The sequence below is a fragment of the Alternaria postmessia genome (assembly GCF_024291825.1).
Source record: "Alternaria postmessia strain BMP 2775 chromosome Unknown scaffold_24, whole genome shotgun sequence".
NCBI classification, from domain to species: Eukaryota; Fungi; Ascomycota; class Dothideomycetes; order Pleosporales; family Pleosporaceae; genus Alternaria; species Alternaria postmessia.
Window position 1 is genome coordinate 3,431 of NW_026260097.1, and position 14,790 is coordinate 18,220.

At 52.1% G+C, this 14,790-nt stretch overlaps 5 protein-coding genes across 5 annotated transcripts; 2 read left to right on the plus strand and 3 right to left on the minus strand.

The window, feature by feature from the left end:
• Positions 1-519: 519 nt before the first annotated feature.
• J4E82_004811 (uncharacterized protein) lies at positions 520-2,004 on the minus strand (the record flags this gene model as incomplete). Its single annotated transcript, XM_051731085.1, has 1 exon — positions 520-2,004. The coding sequence occupies one exon, from the start codon at positions 2,002-2,004 to the stop codon at positions 520-522; it is 1,485 nt and encodes a 494-aa protein (XP_051589020.1).
• A 4,422-nt stretch (positions 2,005-6,426) lies between these two features.
• Positions 6,427-8,863, plus strand: J4E82_004812 (uncharacterized protein; the record flags this gene model as incomplete). Its single annotated transcript, XM_051731086.1, has 4 exons — positions 6,427-6,432; positions 6,734-7,642; positions 7,699-8,613; positions 8,678-8,863. 4 exons carry the CDS (start codon positions 6,427-6,429, stop codon positions 8,861-8,863), a joined length of 2,016 nt encoding a protein of 671 aa, XP_051589021.1.
• A 567-nt stretch (positions 8,864-9,430) lies between these two features.
• Positions 9,431-9,706, minus strand: NOP10 (snoRNP complex protein; the record flags this gene model as incomplete). The annotated part of the gene is made up of 2 exons (XM_051731087.1): positions 9,431-9,456; positions 9,526-9,706. The coding sequence occupies 2 exons, from the start codon at positions 9,704-9,706 to the stop codon at positions 9,431-9,433; spliced, it is 207 nt and encodes a 68-aa protein (XP_051589022.1).
• Positions 9,707-10,128: 422 nt separating this feature from the next.
• LCL2 (Long chronological lifespan protein 2) lies at positions 10,129-10,630 on the plus strand (the record flags this gene model as incomplete). The annotated part of the gene is made up of 2 exons (XM_051731088.1): positions 10,129-10,297; positions 10,437-10,630. The coding sequence occupies 2 exons, from the start codon at positions 10,129-10,131 to the stop codon at positions 10,628-10,630; spliced, it is 363 nt and encodes a 120-aa protein (XP_051589023.1).
• A 250-nt stretch (positions 10,631-10,880) lies between these two features.
• J4E82_004815 (uncharacterized protein) lies at positions 10,881-13,883 on the minus strand (the record flags this gene model as incomplete). Its single annotated transcript, XM_051731089.1, has 1 exon — positions 10,881-13,883. The coding sequence occupies one exon, from the start codon at positions 13,881-13,883 to the stop codon at positions 10,881-10,883; it is 3,003 nt and encodes a 1,000-aa protein (XP_051589024.1).
• Between the last annotated feature and the right edge of the window lie 907 nt (positions 13,884-14,790).

Consider the following 14,790-nt stretch of genomic DNA (forward strand, 5'->3'; position numbering starts at 1 on the left):
ACTGTTAGTGATGAATTGTCACGTTTGTGGCGCAATGTGATAGGCAAGGTGTGTTGTAAGCGAAGTAGATTCTAATTCTCATCTCGCTAGGCGAAGACTGGGAAATGCCTATGGGATATCATGACCGTTCATTTCCAGACAAAGCAAACAAAAGCTACGGCTGTGCGACAAATTGTAAGATGACAAGAAAGTATGCATGCTGGATGCGATGGATAGCGACAGATGGTGTGTGTGGCGGCGAACACTTCGCAATTGCCAACAACGAAATAGGTTGGGAGGGTATCGTAACCTCTAAGGACAAACAGGAATGGAAGCTGATGACAAGGAGATGCAATGTCGTGCGCTGTGGGTACACCGGGTATTATGCGCTAAGGACTTAAGTGCCAGGATGGCATGCAGGGAGAAGGTAGTAGAGGTGGAGTAGAATGTACAAGGTAGTCGCAGACTGGTGTGTCGTCTATGCGTTTATGCGTTCGGGGGTGGGGATGCGTTTCGAAACAAACTGAGGTCTTGATGCGTTTACAGCGAATCCATGAAATCCATTAGTGACTTGCGTCGTCGGATTGCGCGGCTCTTGACGCTGGACGTGGCATCGTCGTCATTTGCTGGGAATTCCGGAATGACAAGAGTAGGCTCACGCTCGTTGGCTCCGCGAGCCGTCATCCTGCCAAGGGTGGTTGCACGCTTTTGCTGCATTGTGCTGGCGTTGATCTGGGGAAGCGGAGGAGCCATCTCTGGTGTAGGCGCCCTCTTAGAGTCGTTTCCCCGAGATTTTGGTCGGAGGATAGTGGATGCGCGACGGAGCTTGTTTGGGCTGGAGAAGTTGGCTGAACCCTCAATTGGTGCAGTCTGAGGCGTCATGGGTCCTGGTGTCATCGGTGTAGGAGGAGCCTTGCCGTTGATGCGGGAGTCGTATGGCTTCTTCGCTGGTGAGATGGCAATCTTGGCTAGAGACAACTTCATGGATATCGATCTTAACCGTCTGTGCGCAGCAGGCTTCTTGATGATGGGCGATGCGGCGCTTTTATTTGAGTTCTCGTAAGGGTCGGAGCTGAGGAAGGAAAGTGCTGGTGAGTTGGGGGTCAATGGCGTGAATTGTGATTGCCTGTACGACGACGATTGGTACGATGACTGCGATGTTTGTATCCGTGCCAGGTCAAGGCGGGATTTTGATGGCATGTACACAGAGGAGCGGGCTGATTGTGCGTCTCCTGCGGTGGAGGAGGATGGTCGACGAGGTGCCTCGCTCTGTGCATGGCTCGGTGCGGGTGAGTAGCTGCGAGTCGATGCAGTCTGGAAGGACGAAGCGAAGGAAGCGGAGTCGGGGTATGTGGCAATCTTGGTAGTGATGGGGCTGTGACTGGTAGATGGTCGTCGAGGCTCAGGGTCGGCGACAGGCGATGTGGAGCGTGAGAGGGGAGGAGAAGCCAGACGACTTGTAGGCATGACCCTCATGGATAGTCGCTGTGCCTCGTCTGCCTTTCGTAGCTTACCAGCTGATGTGACGGGAAGCAGGTTCGCGACAGAAGCCGAGCGCTGCTGGACCGTTGGGCGATCGACGGGCGAGCGTTGGTTCTCGACAACTTTGGGACGACCTGCATGCGCGTATGACACCAGCACGGCCATGTCGCAGCTCTTTCCCTTGTCCCATCTCGACACTGACATGGTCCTCGCCTTGCACTCTTGTGAGAGATCGTGGACAACAACGTCATCGTAGTCGTATTCAGAATCAGAGCCAGACGCGTCGTCGGCAGTCAGGTCTTCTTCGCTGGATAGGTATCGCTCTTGGAAGACGGCGCCTTCCTTGTTGTTGCTGGTGGTAGTGGGTGGACTTGGTCGTTCTGTGGTAGCGGAGTCTATGCGTAGCGTGTCGGGAGCATCGTCGCACAGGTTAGGGCTCGAGGCGGCACTGTCGGTGCTGGAGCGTTGTTGAAGGCGTGCGACAACTTCGGGCTTGTCGAATGTCCACTGCTTCAACTGCGAAGTTACGGTTGCGTCGACCATGGTTGCTAGTGAGAAGCAGCAATTGCAGCTGCAATGGCTCGTCCGGTGGTGATGATATATCGGACTGAGCGGCAGCCGGCGAGGGTTGAAACCAAGGGCGTGCAGTCCTACGCGCCAATAGTCGGAGACGTGTGCGTGGCTTGGGAACACAAGGCAAGCCGGCGTCTGAGTGAGACTGGTCCTGTCGCACGGGTTCGGCTTCCTGGTGAGTAGCAACAACTGGAGTGTGAGATGTCGTGGAGGGGCACTGTGGGTATAGGGTAGCGTCGAGCAATGGGGAGGGGTGAAGTGCGGCCGACGCTATATTACACAAATTGGCGACGCCTGTATATATTGCAGCACTTTCCAGGTTCTGCCCCCCTGGCAGCCGTCGAGGTTTCAAGTACAACCGAGTACGGTGGAGACGGGCGAGCGAGCAGGGAGGGAACCCAAGAGTCAGTTCACCGTGTCGGTGCGCCATTCATCATCTCACGCTGGACTAGCACCAGGCACTGACGACTTTCAATGGCGCAACTCTCCAGCCCTCTGCAGCTTGCGCTTGCACTTGCACTAGCTGCCGGCTGGCGAGGTGTGCTGAGGGGCCTGACGTGAGTGGCCCACGACGAGTTTCAAGACGCTCAGCGCGCACACCCTCAGCACATGAGCGAGCGCCTACTGGGAACTCATGGCGTGCACACCAGACTGATGCCGTTGCAAAAGGACCCTGAGTCGTTGCGATGGCAATGTCACCACAGGACGGGACGCGTTCATGATCGCCATCCTTTCATCAGCGCGAACATGGCACCATTTCCTTTCTCGACGGTGACCTGACAGGTGTTCCTGTGCCGCTCAGGGGCAGCACCACTCACCGTCCGCCGTCGCTAGATGGGGCGCCCACTGTGTGGGGTTGGCCCAGGAGCGGACTACGCCATTGCCGAAAAGATCATCGATAACTGTCACCATGTCTTTTTTCTTTGCCCGCTCTAACCGTTGCTTGCATTGGCAAGCCCCGAGAGCCCTGGAAGACCCTTCTTTCTCAAAACTCTCAGAGCACGAGCGCAGGCTGACCCATCTCGTGGAGTTTGCTCCGACGCCTGCTGCCCCCGGGACCCGGAGTCGCACAGCTGCTGACTGCGCGAAAATGTCCTTGGCCGTCATGCCTATCTTTTTCAGCCAGGAACGCGCTGATCCACTGGCTCTATTCTCGGTCCAAACTCACCTGCATGCTGCGGTCCATTTTACGTGCAGACGGTGTGCACGGTCACCGCCCAGCGTACTATTCGTTGCTGCACCATCTATTGCCCGCCCACACCGCCAACACCATATCCAGGCCTACCCTGGCCCCCTCGCAGCCTATACCTACAGTTCATCGTGTGCCGCACTCACTCATCAATCACAAACCGCACAAGATTGCGTTGATGCATTGAGTCAAGATACGTCCCGCGATCTATCTGCGAGGGTCTTCTGATTCCCTGAAGAGTCAGTCACGTCGCCGAATGAAGCCACTAGCATCGACTCTCGGCAATCTGGGTATATTACACTACGCCTTAGCAGCTTATCGTCGGAGCTTAGGACCGTGCTAGCTGCCCACAGTACTCAGGTGCTTTCCAAATAAGTCATCGTTGGACGGTGAGCCTCGTGAGGGTTGCCTCTGATGCCAGTCATTAGGCCAATCCTCGGATTAGCCTCGCACTCTACACCAACATGGCAGGCCCTAGTCACAACGTGATCGGAAGCTCATCTCTCGTCTCACAATGCGACGTCCTTTAGACAATAGTCCATTCTTGGCCACTACCGCTCACCTCAGCATTTTCTGTGGTAGCCTTGTGGTAGCCTGTTGCATCCCAATAGTCCGGCCCTATCATCCTACGTCACAAGGCTGGTAAGGCACACCCAAAAGGGTCTGGTACTCCAACACCAGCGGCCGTTTCATCGTCTGGTTTCTTTTCATCATGTTCGCATCATCCTGAAGAACTGTTCGGTTCACGCTCAAACGTGCCGTCTAGGCCCTGCATCGAGTCTGCATGTCTCATATGCAGTGTCATAGCGACGGTTCCGCACACGTTGCCACGCCCAACCGTACAGCGTAGTACCAAAGTCGGCTTCGGAGATGTTCTCATCGTCTCAACGTTGTGACGATGTTGGTTGCTTACAAGAAACGCACAAAGACCGGAGACGCCCCTCCACCCGATTTGTCACTGCAGCCGCACAACATTGGCGCTTCGAGAACACGATCAGTCGAATAAGGATCGCCACAGGAGTCTGTACGCTAATGGCCTTCCTATAGCGAGAACCATTCTCCTTTGCGACAGCGCGATCTGGAGTCGAGTCTGAACTGTAGAAAGTCTGGTTGGAGTAAACAGGTGCGGGCTCCAGGATTCTGAGACATGCACAAAGATTCAGCCCCATGAGGTCGCACACGAATTCCTTGGTGCTTGGTCTTGCTTACTTTGACGCGATGATCTGAGATGGAGCTACTGGTCTGTGTTCAAACGTTACCAACAACGGTGCTAGTACTTCAGCAGCTTTGTGGCACGGATATCTATAAGTTGTGCTGACAGCGAAGCCTTTTTATACACTGGGTTACTTCACAGTGTCTCAACTTACCCTGGTTTCTGGCGGCAAACGCATATCCAGATCACCCCTACAACGGCCGACCTGTTGGTATTGATGCGCAAGCAATCGTTATCAGGCACTGGCCACTGAAACAAACAGACACTGCCATATGAGAGGCTCAGAAGACAGGCAATGGAAAGGCGAAGCTTCTGAACGGGTGTGCCTTATTAGGCGTACCGTTTCGTCTTGGGCCGCAAACAGCTCCAATTGACAAGAACTTCCGGGTCTCGATCGACGGGTTGACCCAAGAATGCCACGTATAATACCCACGCCTTAGCAAAAACTTCTCGAACATCTGATCATCAGTGATGATATTGTCGGCACACCATCTATCAGCTTATGCTTGGAAGCGAGTTTCACATAGATTGTGGTCAACCACCATCGCGGCGCAGATGTACCGGTTACCGTGTGTTGGTAATATTCGTGGGGTACGTCGCACCAATGAGACTAAGACTGGTGCATGACGCAAGAGACCATGCCTAAGCTATATCAATTCCCATATTACAACTGTCGCAAGGGCCAAAGATTAACCGGTCGACATACCGCGTGGGGTAACGACTGTAGAAGCACCGGAAGCATTGTCACCAGAAGACAGATGGAGAGACGAGACAACAACGGCCTAACATCGGTGCTCTTCGATTTCTTATCAGACAATGGTGCGATATTGGAACAGTGCTCTTATTGACAAGTATCAGTGTTTGCCTTCATACGCGTCGTCACCGCATCTCTATGATTCATGACCTCCGGATGCACATGCGCGCACTGGTAAATGCAACGTGCTATCGCACCTTCTCAGGGTCCAGGTCGCGTGCTCAACCGATGACGAGAACGAATGCAAAGTACTCGCCTTCGCAATGTTGTGTTCGCTTCAATCTTTCGAGTGGCGCATGAGATGGAATACAGAGCAAGACAACCTCGAAAGTCAACTTGAATGATTCAATTGACGGGCGACTAACGACAATATTACAGTATCAACTGTAGAAACAGCGAAGAACTAACCTCATAGATCGAGATGCATACAAACATCCCAACAAAATATCCAGATAAGGCACGATAAGCGCCAAAAGCAACAGTGTATAACGAAAAACGTTCGCTTCGGATAGGTGCCTTCCGTCCCCAAGCTTCCCCGCATGGACTCATCCCATCAGCAACATCATTGAGACAGCAGCAGAGGAAGCGACGAGGAGCGACACGCCATGGGCGGCTACGTATCTTCTGTGCGACGACGCTTCTGTAGGCCGAGAAACATAAGAATCCACAGCATTCACCACATCCACAGCATTCTCTTTCGTACCTAAGGCCAAGGTGCGTTTTCGCAGATCCCATGGATTAAACGTGGAAATCAATGGAATTAAGTTCCTAGTTCCTTACTTGGCACATCTTGTTCGAGACTCTTGTGCCTTGTTGTTGACCTAAAGCTCAATCCGCTCTCGCATCCCCGCATCGCGAATGCCGGTTGTTGAGCGGAAGAAGGAAGTATGCCACAACAAGTGCATTGCATGTGAATTTCTGTCGTTAGGAGGAGAGTCTGCTACATATCATGACAATATTACCTTTGACCAAACCTCAGTGCAACAATCAACATCCACTCGCTTCACTTCACTTCGTTTCTTGTTTTGTTCTTTTCTTACACTCGTTTATAATTGAACTCGCGCACTCTCCGCGGAAGACATGGCGACTATGCTGCAAACAGAGGTTGAGTACCAGACACCGGTGATGATGGCGACGGCTGTGTCTACACCGCGGAAACTATGGGAACATCCGGATCCAAAGTCTACGGCTATGTGGAAGTTTATGCAGGATGCCAATGCGAGACGTGGATTACATATGCAGGTACGTGTGACAATTTGGAACAGGCGGAATGAGGAACAAGAGTTGGACGAAGCATCGAGATGGTTGATCGAGATCTTTAACATGGACAAGAAGCCAACGTCTTTAGGCGGGAGGGAAGGGCACAAGACCCTTGCGCGAAGCCCACGAATCCAGTGATATGAACATGGGTGCATGGCTGTCGCGTGTCATCAAGCCTCATTGTCATCGACAACAGCAGCAGCAGCAGCAACAACAACAACAACAACAACAACAACAACAACAACCAGTAGACAAGGTACAACATCGCTAACATGTCCCACAGACGTTCCGCGACCTCTACAACTGGAGCGTCGGACCCTCACGCACTGATTTCTGGGTCGACATGTGGAAAGCTAGCAACCTCATCTACTCCGGTACCTACACCACCGTCGTCGACACCTCCCTCCCCATGGAGACAAATCCTCACTGGTTCCAAGGCACTTATCTCAACTTTGCCGAAAACGTCCTCTTTACCGCCTCTCCTACCGATTCTACCGTCCGCACCACAACCCACAAAGAAGAGTCTAAGATCGCGTTGACAGAGATCCGCGAGGGCAACACTGAAATTAGACATCTAACTTGGGGTGATCTGCGACGACGCGTGGGTGTTCTCGCGAATGCTTTGCGTGCTAGGGGGGTGGGCAAGGGTGATCGCGTCGCTGTGATTGCATCAACCAGTTTTGATACGTTTATTGCTTTCATGGCGACGGTTACTGTCGGTGCACTATTCAGCTCTAGTAGTACTGATATGGGTACGAAAGGCATCCTCGAACGATTATTGCAGATCCGTCCCAAGTACGTTCTTGTGGATGATTGGGCAGTGTACAATGGAAAGACCATCGATCTGAGACCGAAGATCGAGGGAATCCTTGAGGGCATGGAGAGCGGTGGTGTGGCGGAGTTTGAGGGTGTTATTGTGCAGCCTAGGTTTCCTGGGAGGCCGGCTGACGTTGGAGGTTTGTCGAAGACGGTACGGTTGGATGAGTTTTTGGATGTTGCGGGAGGGAACGACACCTTGGTGTTTGAGCGTGTGGCTTTCAGAGATCCGTTTCTGATTGTCTATTCCAGTGGGACGACGGGTGTGCCAAAGTGCATTGTGCATTCCACTGGTGGTGTGCTCATGAATGTTTGCAAAGAGAGTATACTGCACAAGGAGATGACACCTGAAAGTGTGATTCTGCAGTATACTACCGTAAGTTCTTCCCCATCTCATCTCTCGCTCAACAAATGACTGACTGGTAAACACAGACTGGATGGATAATGTACGTTGTATCCGTACAAGTTTGTCTCTTCGGTACCCGTTCCGTCCTTTACGATGGCTCTCCCTTCCAACCGTCCCCAGAGGCTTTCCTCTCTATCCTAGAAGAACAGCGCGTGACCGACTTCGGCACCTCACCACGTTTCCTCCACGAGCTTCAAAAACGCAACATCTCACCCCGCAACCTGTTTCAGCTCTCCCACCTAAAGAGCGTAGGAACAACCGGCATGGTCCTCACAGAAGCGCAATTCGAATGGTTCTACGACGCTGGTTTCCCCACCTCCGTTCACCTACGCAACCAATCCGGTGGCACAGATATTGCTGGACGTTTTGGACTTGAGAACCCACTTCAGCCCGTTTACGCAGGCGGATGCCAAGGTCCTGCTCTAGGCACAAAGATTGAGGTTTACGACTCCCTCATCGAATCGGGTCCAGGCTGCGCAATCCCCGACGGCGAACCAGGTGAACTCGTCGCTACCGCCTCATTCCCTAACCAGCCAGTCTACTTCTGGGGCGACGACGCTCAAAATACGCGGTACCAGTCTGCATACTTTACTCGCTTCCCTGGAGTATGGACGCACGGCGACTTCATCCAGATGCACCCCATCACAGGCCAAATCTTGTTCCTTGGCCGCGCAGATGGCGTGCTGAATCCCAGCGGTGTGCGTTTTGGTTCCGCAGATATCTACAGCGTTATTGAGACGCATTTCCCCGAAGTGGCGGATAGCATCTGTGTAGGACAACGGCGTCCGGGGGATGTTGACGAGAGTGTCATTCTCTTTCTCAAGATGAACAAGGGGTTCGGGTACACCGAGTCTCTGGTGAACAAGATCAAAAGTAAGATTGCTGAGGAGAGGAGTCGGCGACATGTTCCAAAATACGTGTTCCAGACTTGGGATATTCCGGTACGTTCTCCAATTCCTTCACTTCTTTCTTTCGAATTACAGGGTACTAACAAACATTCATCAGACTACAGTAAATTTGAAGAAGGTCGAGTTACCTGTCAAGCAGATCGTGTCCGGCAAGAAGATCAAGCCAAGCGGAACGTTGGCGAACCCTGAAAGTCTTAAGTTCTATGAGCAGTTTGCGGATGTGGAGAACGTGGTCAGGAGGATGACGAATGAGAAGAAGTCATATAGGAGGAGTACGTTATAGGTGTGAGAGGATAGACCATCGACTTGGTGTTTAGGTGACGGTGTCTGGTGTCCTTACTTCTTTTCCCTTGAACATTTTTACTTCGACTTTATACCTATAGATTCCTTTCTTTCGGCAAAGTCGCCATCGTGCGACGCATGTATATCTTAGCTATAACACATACATAATTTTATAACTTTGAATCATGAGCGTCGAGCACTTGTCGTGAGTCAATCCTGCAGATCAACAGACGATGTAGCGATGAAGCACATGACACAGATCACTCAGTTAGCAAACACGCACGACCTGCTTCTGAAAGAATAATAGTAATCGTCGCATTCAAAAACCTGCCATTTGCCCATTGAAGAGAAAATCTAGGCGCTCCGTACCGCCATGAAGTAAGTCGGCGCGTGTCTGAAGACTTTTCTTTCGCCAATACGCCGTTGAACGCCCTTGTCATGCCTCCACCTCTTGCTCGCCTCCCGCGACATCCCCTCTCGCGTCCCCAGCTACTTCGCACACCAAATCATCAGCCCTCATCGCTGTCCTTTGTCCGTGTGATAACATTGATCGTATATCCTCATGCGCTTAGTTCTTCTCAGCGACCATGTTCTCTGTGCCCACAGTTAGCTCTAGTTCCCCTGGTAAACCCCATTATAGGGCTCATATAGTTTCCAACATACTCTGCTGTGTCAAAAGCAGTCCGTAGCGCTTCTTGATGGTGACCCTGTGCCTCGAGTACTTGTCGTCGGGGGAGAAACGAGCGGGATGCGCGCTCTTGCTGACTTCGCCATCGATGACCTTCTTCAGCGTGTAGATGCGCTTGGCCGGGTTTGCCGGGTCGGGGATGTACATAAGATGCATGCTGTGGGAACGTCAGTTTGCGCTCTTCTCGTCTTGTCTCGCAGCTACTAGGATCGCGCGGCGTGCGCTCCTCCAGCGCAGAGGCAGTAGAGTTGACTAACGTGTTGGTATTGGAGTTGCGGAAGAACTACGGTGTGAGATGTGTGTTGGCGGAGCGAACGTGGTAGGTGAAGGTTCGTTGGCGCGTAGGATGAGTTCGCGATATCGAAGCTTGAATATTCTAGCGGAGTTTTTTGCGGACCACCGAGCTCTGGGTTTCCGCCAAGCCCACACCCCTGCCACACCACTTTACCTTGTTTGGCCTGTTTGCATTGACTGGACCAAACCTCCACATCATCCACTTTCCGCATACCGCATACCGTGTACTGAACCTCACAAGTCGTCGTGTAGTCGTTGCATACATTTCCACGTTCACAGCGAACATGGCGCGATTCCAGATTATTCTCGCGGTTCTCGCATCCTTCATATGGTGCTCAAGCGCACAATTCGGCTTCTTCGATCAGATGTTCGGTGGTGGAGGTGGACAGCAACATCAAGAGCCACAGAATGTGAGGAGTGATAGTAGCTGGTACCAGGCACAATACGAGGGCGGTACGTCAATCTGTTCCTTTTCTACGCATCGCATCTTCGTTCTTAGTCCACAACCCGTTCACACTACTTCTATCGCACACGTTCTACAGTCACATCTAATGGCGAGACACCTAAATTCACTGCTAATGTTCCATCGCAGCACAATGCTCTCACTACCTCTGCCCCGGCACCCTTTCTTGCGTCCACTTCCCGCACCACTGCCCTTGCGCTTGGGAAAATGTAGAAGACAAAGTCGAACTCGGCGACGGCATCGCGATCTGTGGCAGCAAGGGAGGATGGGCCAACGGCGAGTTTGCAAAGAAGGTCGAGTTGGCCAGGAAAGGCCTGCTATAAGGGATGAGTAGTTGGAGTTACCGTAAGAGAAGGAGCATAATTGAGCTCAGCGTTATAAGGTTGGGCCGCGGAGAGCTCGTGTCGATTGGACGTCAAGCAAATGGTCGTAGCTTGCAAAATACCATACGGCAAACGGGAGGAATCATGAAGAAGCTGGAATTGGGCCGAGTAGGCCAGGTCATGAATTCGTCATATCGCAAATATACCAATACCAATAACGCCTGTACTATGCAACGAGCGCCCTAACCCATCATCTCTTGACATATTTATACCGGTACCCCTGTTTCCCATCCTTTGCCTCTCTCTCTTCATCAACACCAACCTCTTCCCTCCCCCACTGTCTCATCAACACTTTGCCAAGCAACTTCTTCTCCTCCTCTATCTCCCTGACACTTTCGGTCCACTGTCCATCACGCTTACCCACCACTGTTTTAGCCTTCTCCTTCATAAGTTTACTAAGCAGTGTAGCTAATTTCTCATCCATTTGTTTGTTGATAGCGTCGTTTTCAGCAGCTTGGTTCGCAAGACGTGTCTCGAGGGCTGCTTTCTCGGAGCGAAGAACGGAAAGTTGGGCTTCCAAGGTGGCTGTTGTGTCTTGAGATGCGGATGTGGATGTTGCTTTAAGGGTCTTGTTGTCCTTGCGAAGAGCGGAGAGTTCGGACTTGAGGGTTTTTGTTTCGGAGACTTGTTTGCGGATAATTTCGCGGAGATTAGCGATTTCGCTATCCTTTGCGTTTGCCCCTGTTGCAAATGATGAAACCGTAGTGTCTTCGTCTGTCTCCTCTTCCAGCTTTGCGGATGCGGCGGCGCGGAGCCTCTCGACTTCTTCTTTAGCCCGTTTGAGGTCTTTGGTAAGACTCCTCTTCTCGCTACGCTCTTGCTCGAGCACTGCGCCGGCTTTGCGCACAGCATCCTCCGCCTTGTCGCGGACGTCCTCCATCATAGCCTCGTGTCCTTCTATCATGTCTTCATGTTGGTCGCGTAACTCTTTGTATTTGTTCTCTGCTTCAATCTTCAACTCCTTCATCTTGTTCAGCTTCTTCTCGAGGTCGTTGACACGGCGATCTGCCTCGGCGCGAGCATCGCGCAGACGGTCGTTGGCATCTTCCAAGTCTTGCTTGAAGCATTCTGCGTCAGCTCGGGCTTTGGCACTCTCACGATGAGCCTCTGCGAGCTGCTGGCGAAGATTCGTGTTGCCCGTCTCGAGACTCTGTAGCCGACCCTGGGCCGTGTTCAATCGTTGCTCAGCATGCTCTTGCGATTCAACAAAAGAGGAAATCTCTTGTTCTTTTGCAGATAGGTCGGACTGAACGGATAGCAGTTGGGACTGCAAGGATCTTATGCGCGCTTCGAGCTCCGCTACCTGCGGGGTGTGTCCATCGCTCGCAGATACTCCGATGCCAGGACGCTCTAGTTGCGACTCTAGCGACTTGACGTATCTTTGTAGAGCGGATGTACTCTGCAATTGTTGATCTTTAGCAGCTAGGTCTGCAAGCGCAGATGCAAGCTGCGTCTCAAGAGAACCGAAACGCTTCTTCAGATCACCTGTGTTCGATCGGTGCTGTTCCTTCGTCGTACTTTCCGCGCGGACGGCTTCGAGTTGTGACTGAAGATCTCTCACGCAAGTCTCCAGATCGGCCGAGCGACGAGTCCCCTGATCCGTTGCGGTGAGGTCCCTCCGTGCGGTCTCCAGCTCTGACTGCAGAGTGCGGAGTCGAGAGTTGAGATCAAGATTTGTATGAAACAGCTGCTGCTTAGCTGCCACATCGGCGTGTGAGCATTCAATTTCAAATTTGGCAGCCTGGAGTTGGCCTTCCAGTTCGGCAATGCGGGCTGTGTGGCGTTGAGCTTTGAGTGCGATAGCGGAATGCACCTCGTCTCTTCTTCGAGCCTCCTCACGAGCTGCCTTTGCGTCGGATGTAGCCGTTTCAAGGCTTGATTGCAAAGCATTCGCTCGCGCTTGGACCGAGGAAAGTTGCTCGGTCAACAATAGACGCTCCTTTTCCGCATCTTCACTACCATGTCCAGCTTCGTGGAGTTGCGTCTCCTTCAGGTCGTGGAGTTCACGCTCGTGTATTTGGCGTACCTGTGCCAGCTCTGCTTGAACTTCCTCTAGCTTCATGTCCTTGTCTTCGACCTCTTCGGTGAGTTGTCGTTTCGATTCTTCGAGAGATTTTCGTTGCCGTTCAAACTCTTCCAGCATGGTCTCCAGCTTGGTGAGGTTTTGGAGACGCATCTCTTCTCCGAAGTCATGCATCCTGGTCTCCAACGCATCCTCTCGCGCTTTCATGTCGGCATCCGCAGCTGCGTGAGCTGCTTCATCGTCTGCACGTTGCTGTTCCATTTTCTTCTCTAGGTTTGACACCTTCTCCTTATGCTTGTAGTTGTCGTTGCGTGTGCTCTCGAGCTCTGAGCGGGTATACGATAGGATTGTCTCGAGTTCGGTAATGCGCGATCTCGAAGTGGATTCGTGTTGTTCAAGGCGATGTTGCAGCTCTGCGATCTTATTCCGAGCCACATCCTGCTCACTTGTATCGATGATGGCCGAGGTGTGGCGTATGACCGTCTCTTGGGTAGGCTTGCGCGGTGTATCGTAGTCCTCGACGGTGGGTTGCAAAGATCGGGCTTTCGGAGGTGAGGATCGTGGGACTTGTAGATAACTATGTCTTGGTGCATGTAGCGGCGTCCCTGTGATTGCGCCCTCCATCTCCGTGTCTGGTAGATTGCTGAGAAAGCTCCGGACCTTCTCCTCGTTTTCCATAGACCGCTCAGATGCTGGTATACTGTGCTGACGCTCATTCTTTGTGCCGTTTGCGCGCCTCGTAGGGGAAGTGGTGCGAGATCGACTCTTTCTCCTCTGCTCCGTGTCCTCCACCACGACTGCCGGCTCGCCCACTTCTGTTGCCTGCCTGCTCTCACTTCCATCCTGTATAGCGTCCATTCTTATCACGGGTCGTTTTGTGTTGGCTTCTTTCCGCGATTTTATCTGCGCCAGCGGGAGATCTGCCGTCATCCAGTAGGTCATGTTCATGGTGAAGTCTTCTGGCCCTTCAATCTCGCTCGTGTCTACGTGATCGACGGGCGGTTGGTGGTGGTCTTCTAGTTCGGTCGACTCGAACGTGGAATTGAGGCCCAGAGCATCGAGATCCATTTCATATTGCGATCCATCTTGGGACGGGCGACGCGCTGGACTGCGTTGAGGCGATTGGAAGCGCGTGGGGCTGGCCGTATACGATGAATGTGTTTGGACCATGATTATTACATGCGACTATGGACAGGGAGCGTCGCGGTGTCGTGATGCTGGATAACGATAAGAATTGTGATACCCGTGTCTGTTTGTTGTGGTAACGCGACTACATTCTGTCCTGCGAGTCAAGCGCCAATGCACGGACCAATATTACGATTCATTTTGAATCCCAGTGAAAGCTATGCTACTGCGTCCGTCGAGTCTCATCTACTCTGAAGCGCAAAATGACTGTTGAACAATGATTTTCAATGCATCGATTCCGATAAACGAACAGGTTGACGACTGATTATATCACAGACCAAACCACCGCCATCCATACGTCCTGTTCACTTTGATATCCAAGTACTTAGATACTTATATCACATCCGTCGTACAAATACTCTCCCAATAGTTCTGCTGGATCACTGCATTCTCACTCAGTCGCTACACGCTCGGATTAAAGCCACTCCTTTCCAGCTGGACTACGAGTACGTATCGAAACGACCAGAGTAGTAACTCTGAAGTTAACGTCATCACGATGTGGGCTGTGCCAAAAACGGCATATTCTTCTCAGAACGTAATAGCTCTTCAACGCAGCCATACGGCTTCCATACAACATGATAGTATCTTGACCGCAAGGTATGACATTTCGAAACCCACACCGAAACATTGGAATGTCCAATGGCCAGGCAAAAGTGATGGGCGCCATGAAAAAGTGATACCCAGTGTTTGAGTGGCCATGAAGTTTTCAGGCCGTCTGCTCCATACTAGGAAAGCTAGATGTATGCCCATAGCTGACCGTGTGACCCCATCGGGTGCACGAGATCCTTAAAATGCGTCTTTGATATCGTGATCTCACGCCCTTCGTTCATGCGGTGTGATACTACGCAGCATGACGTTTCTACTGAGCGGACTTGACTGCCCAGGCAGTCGT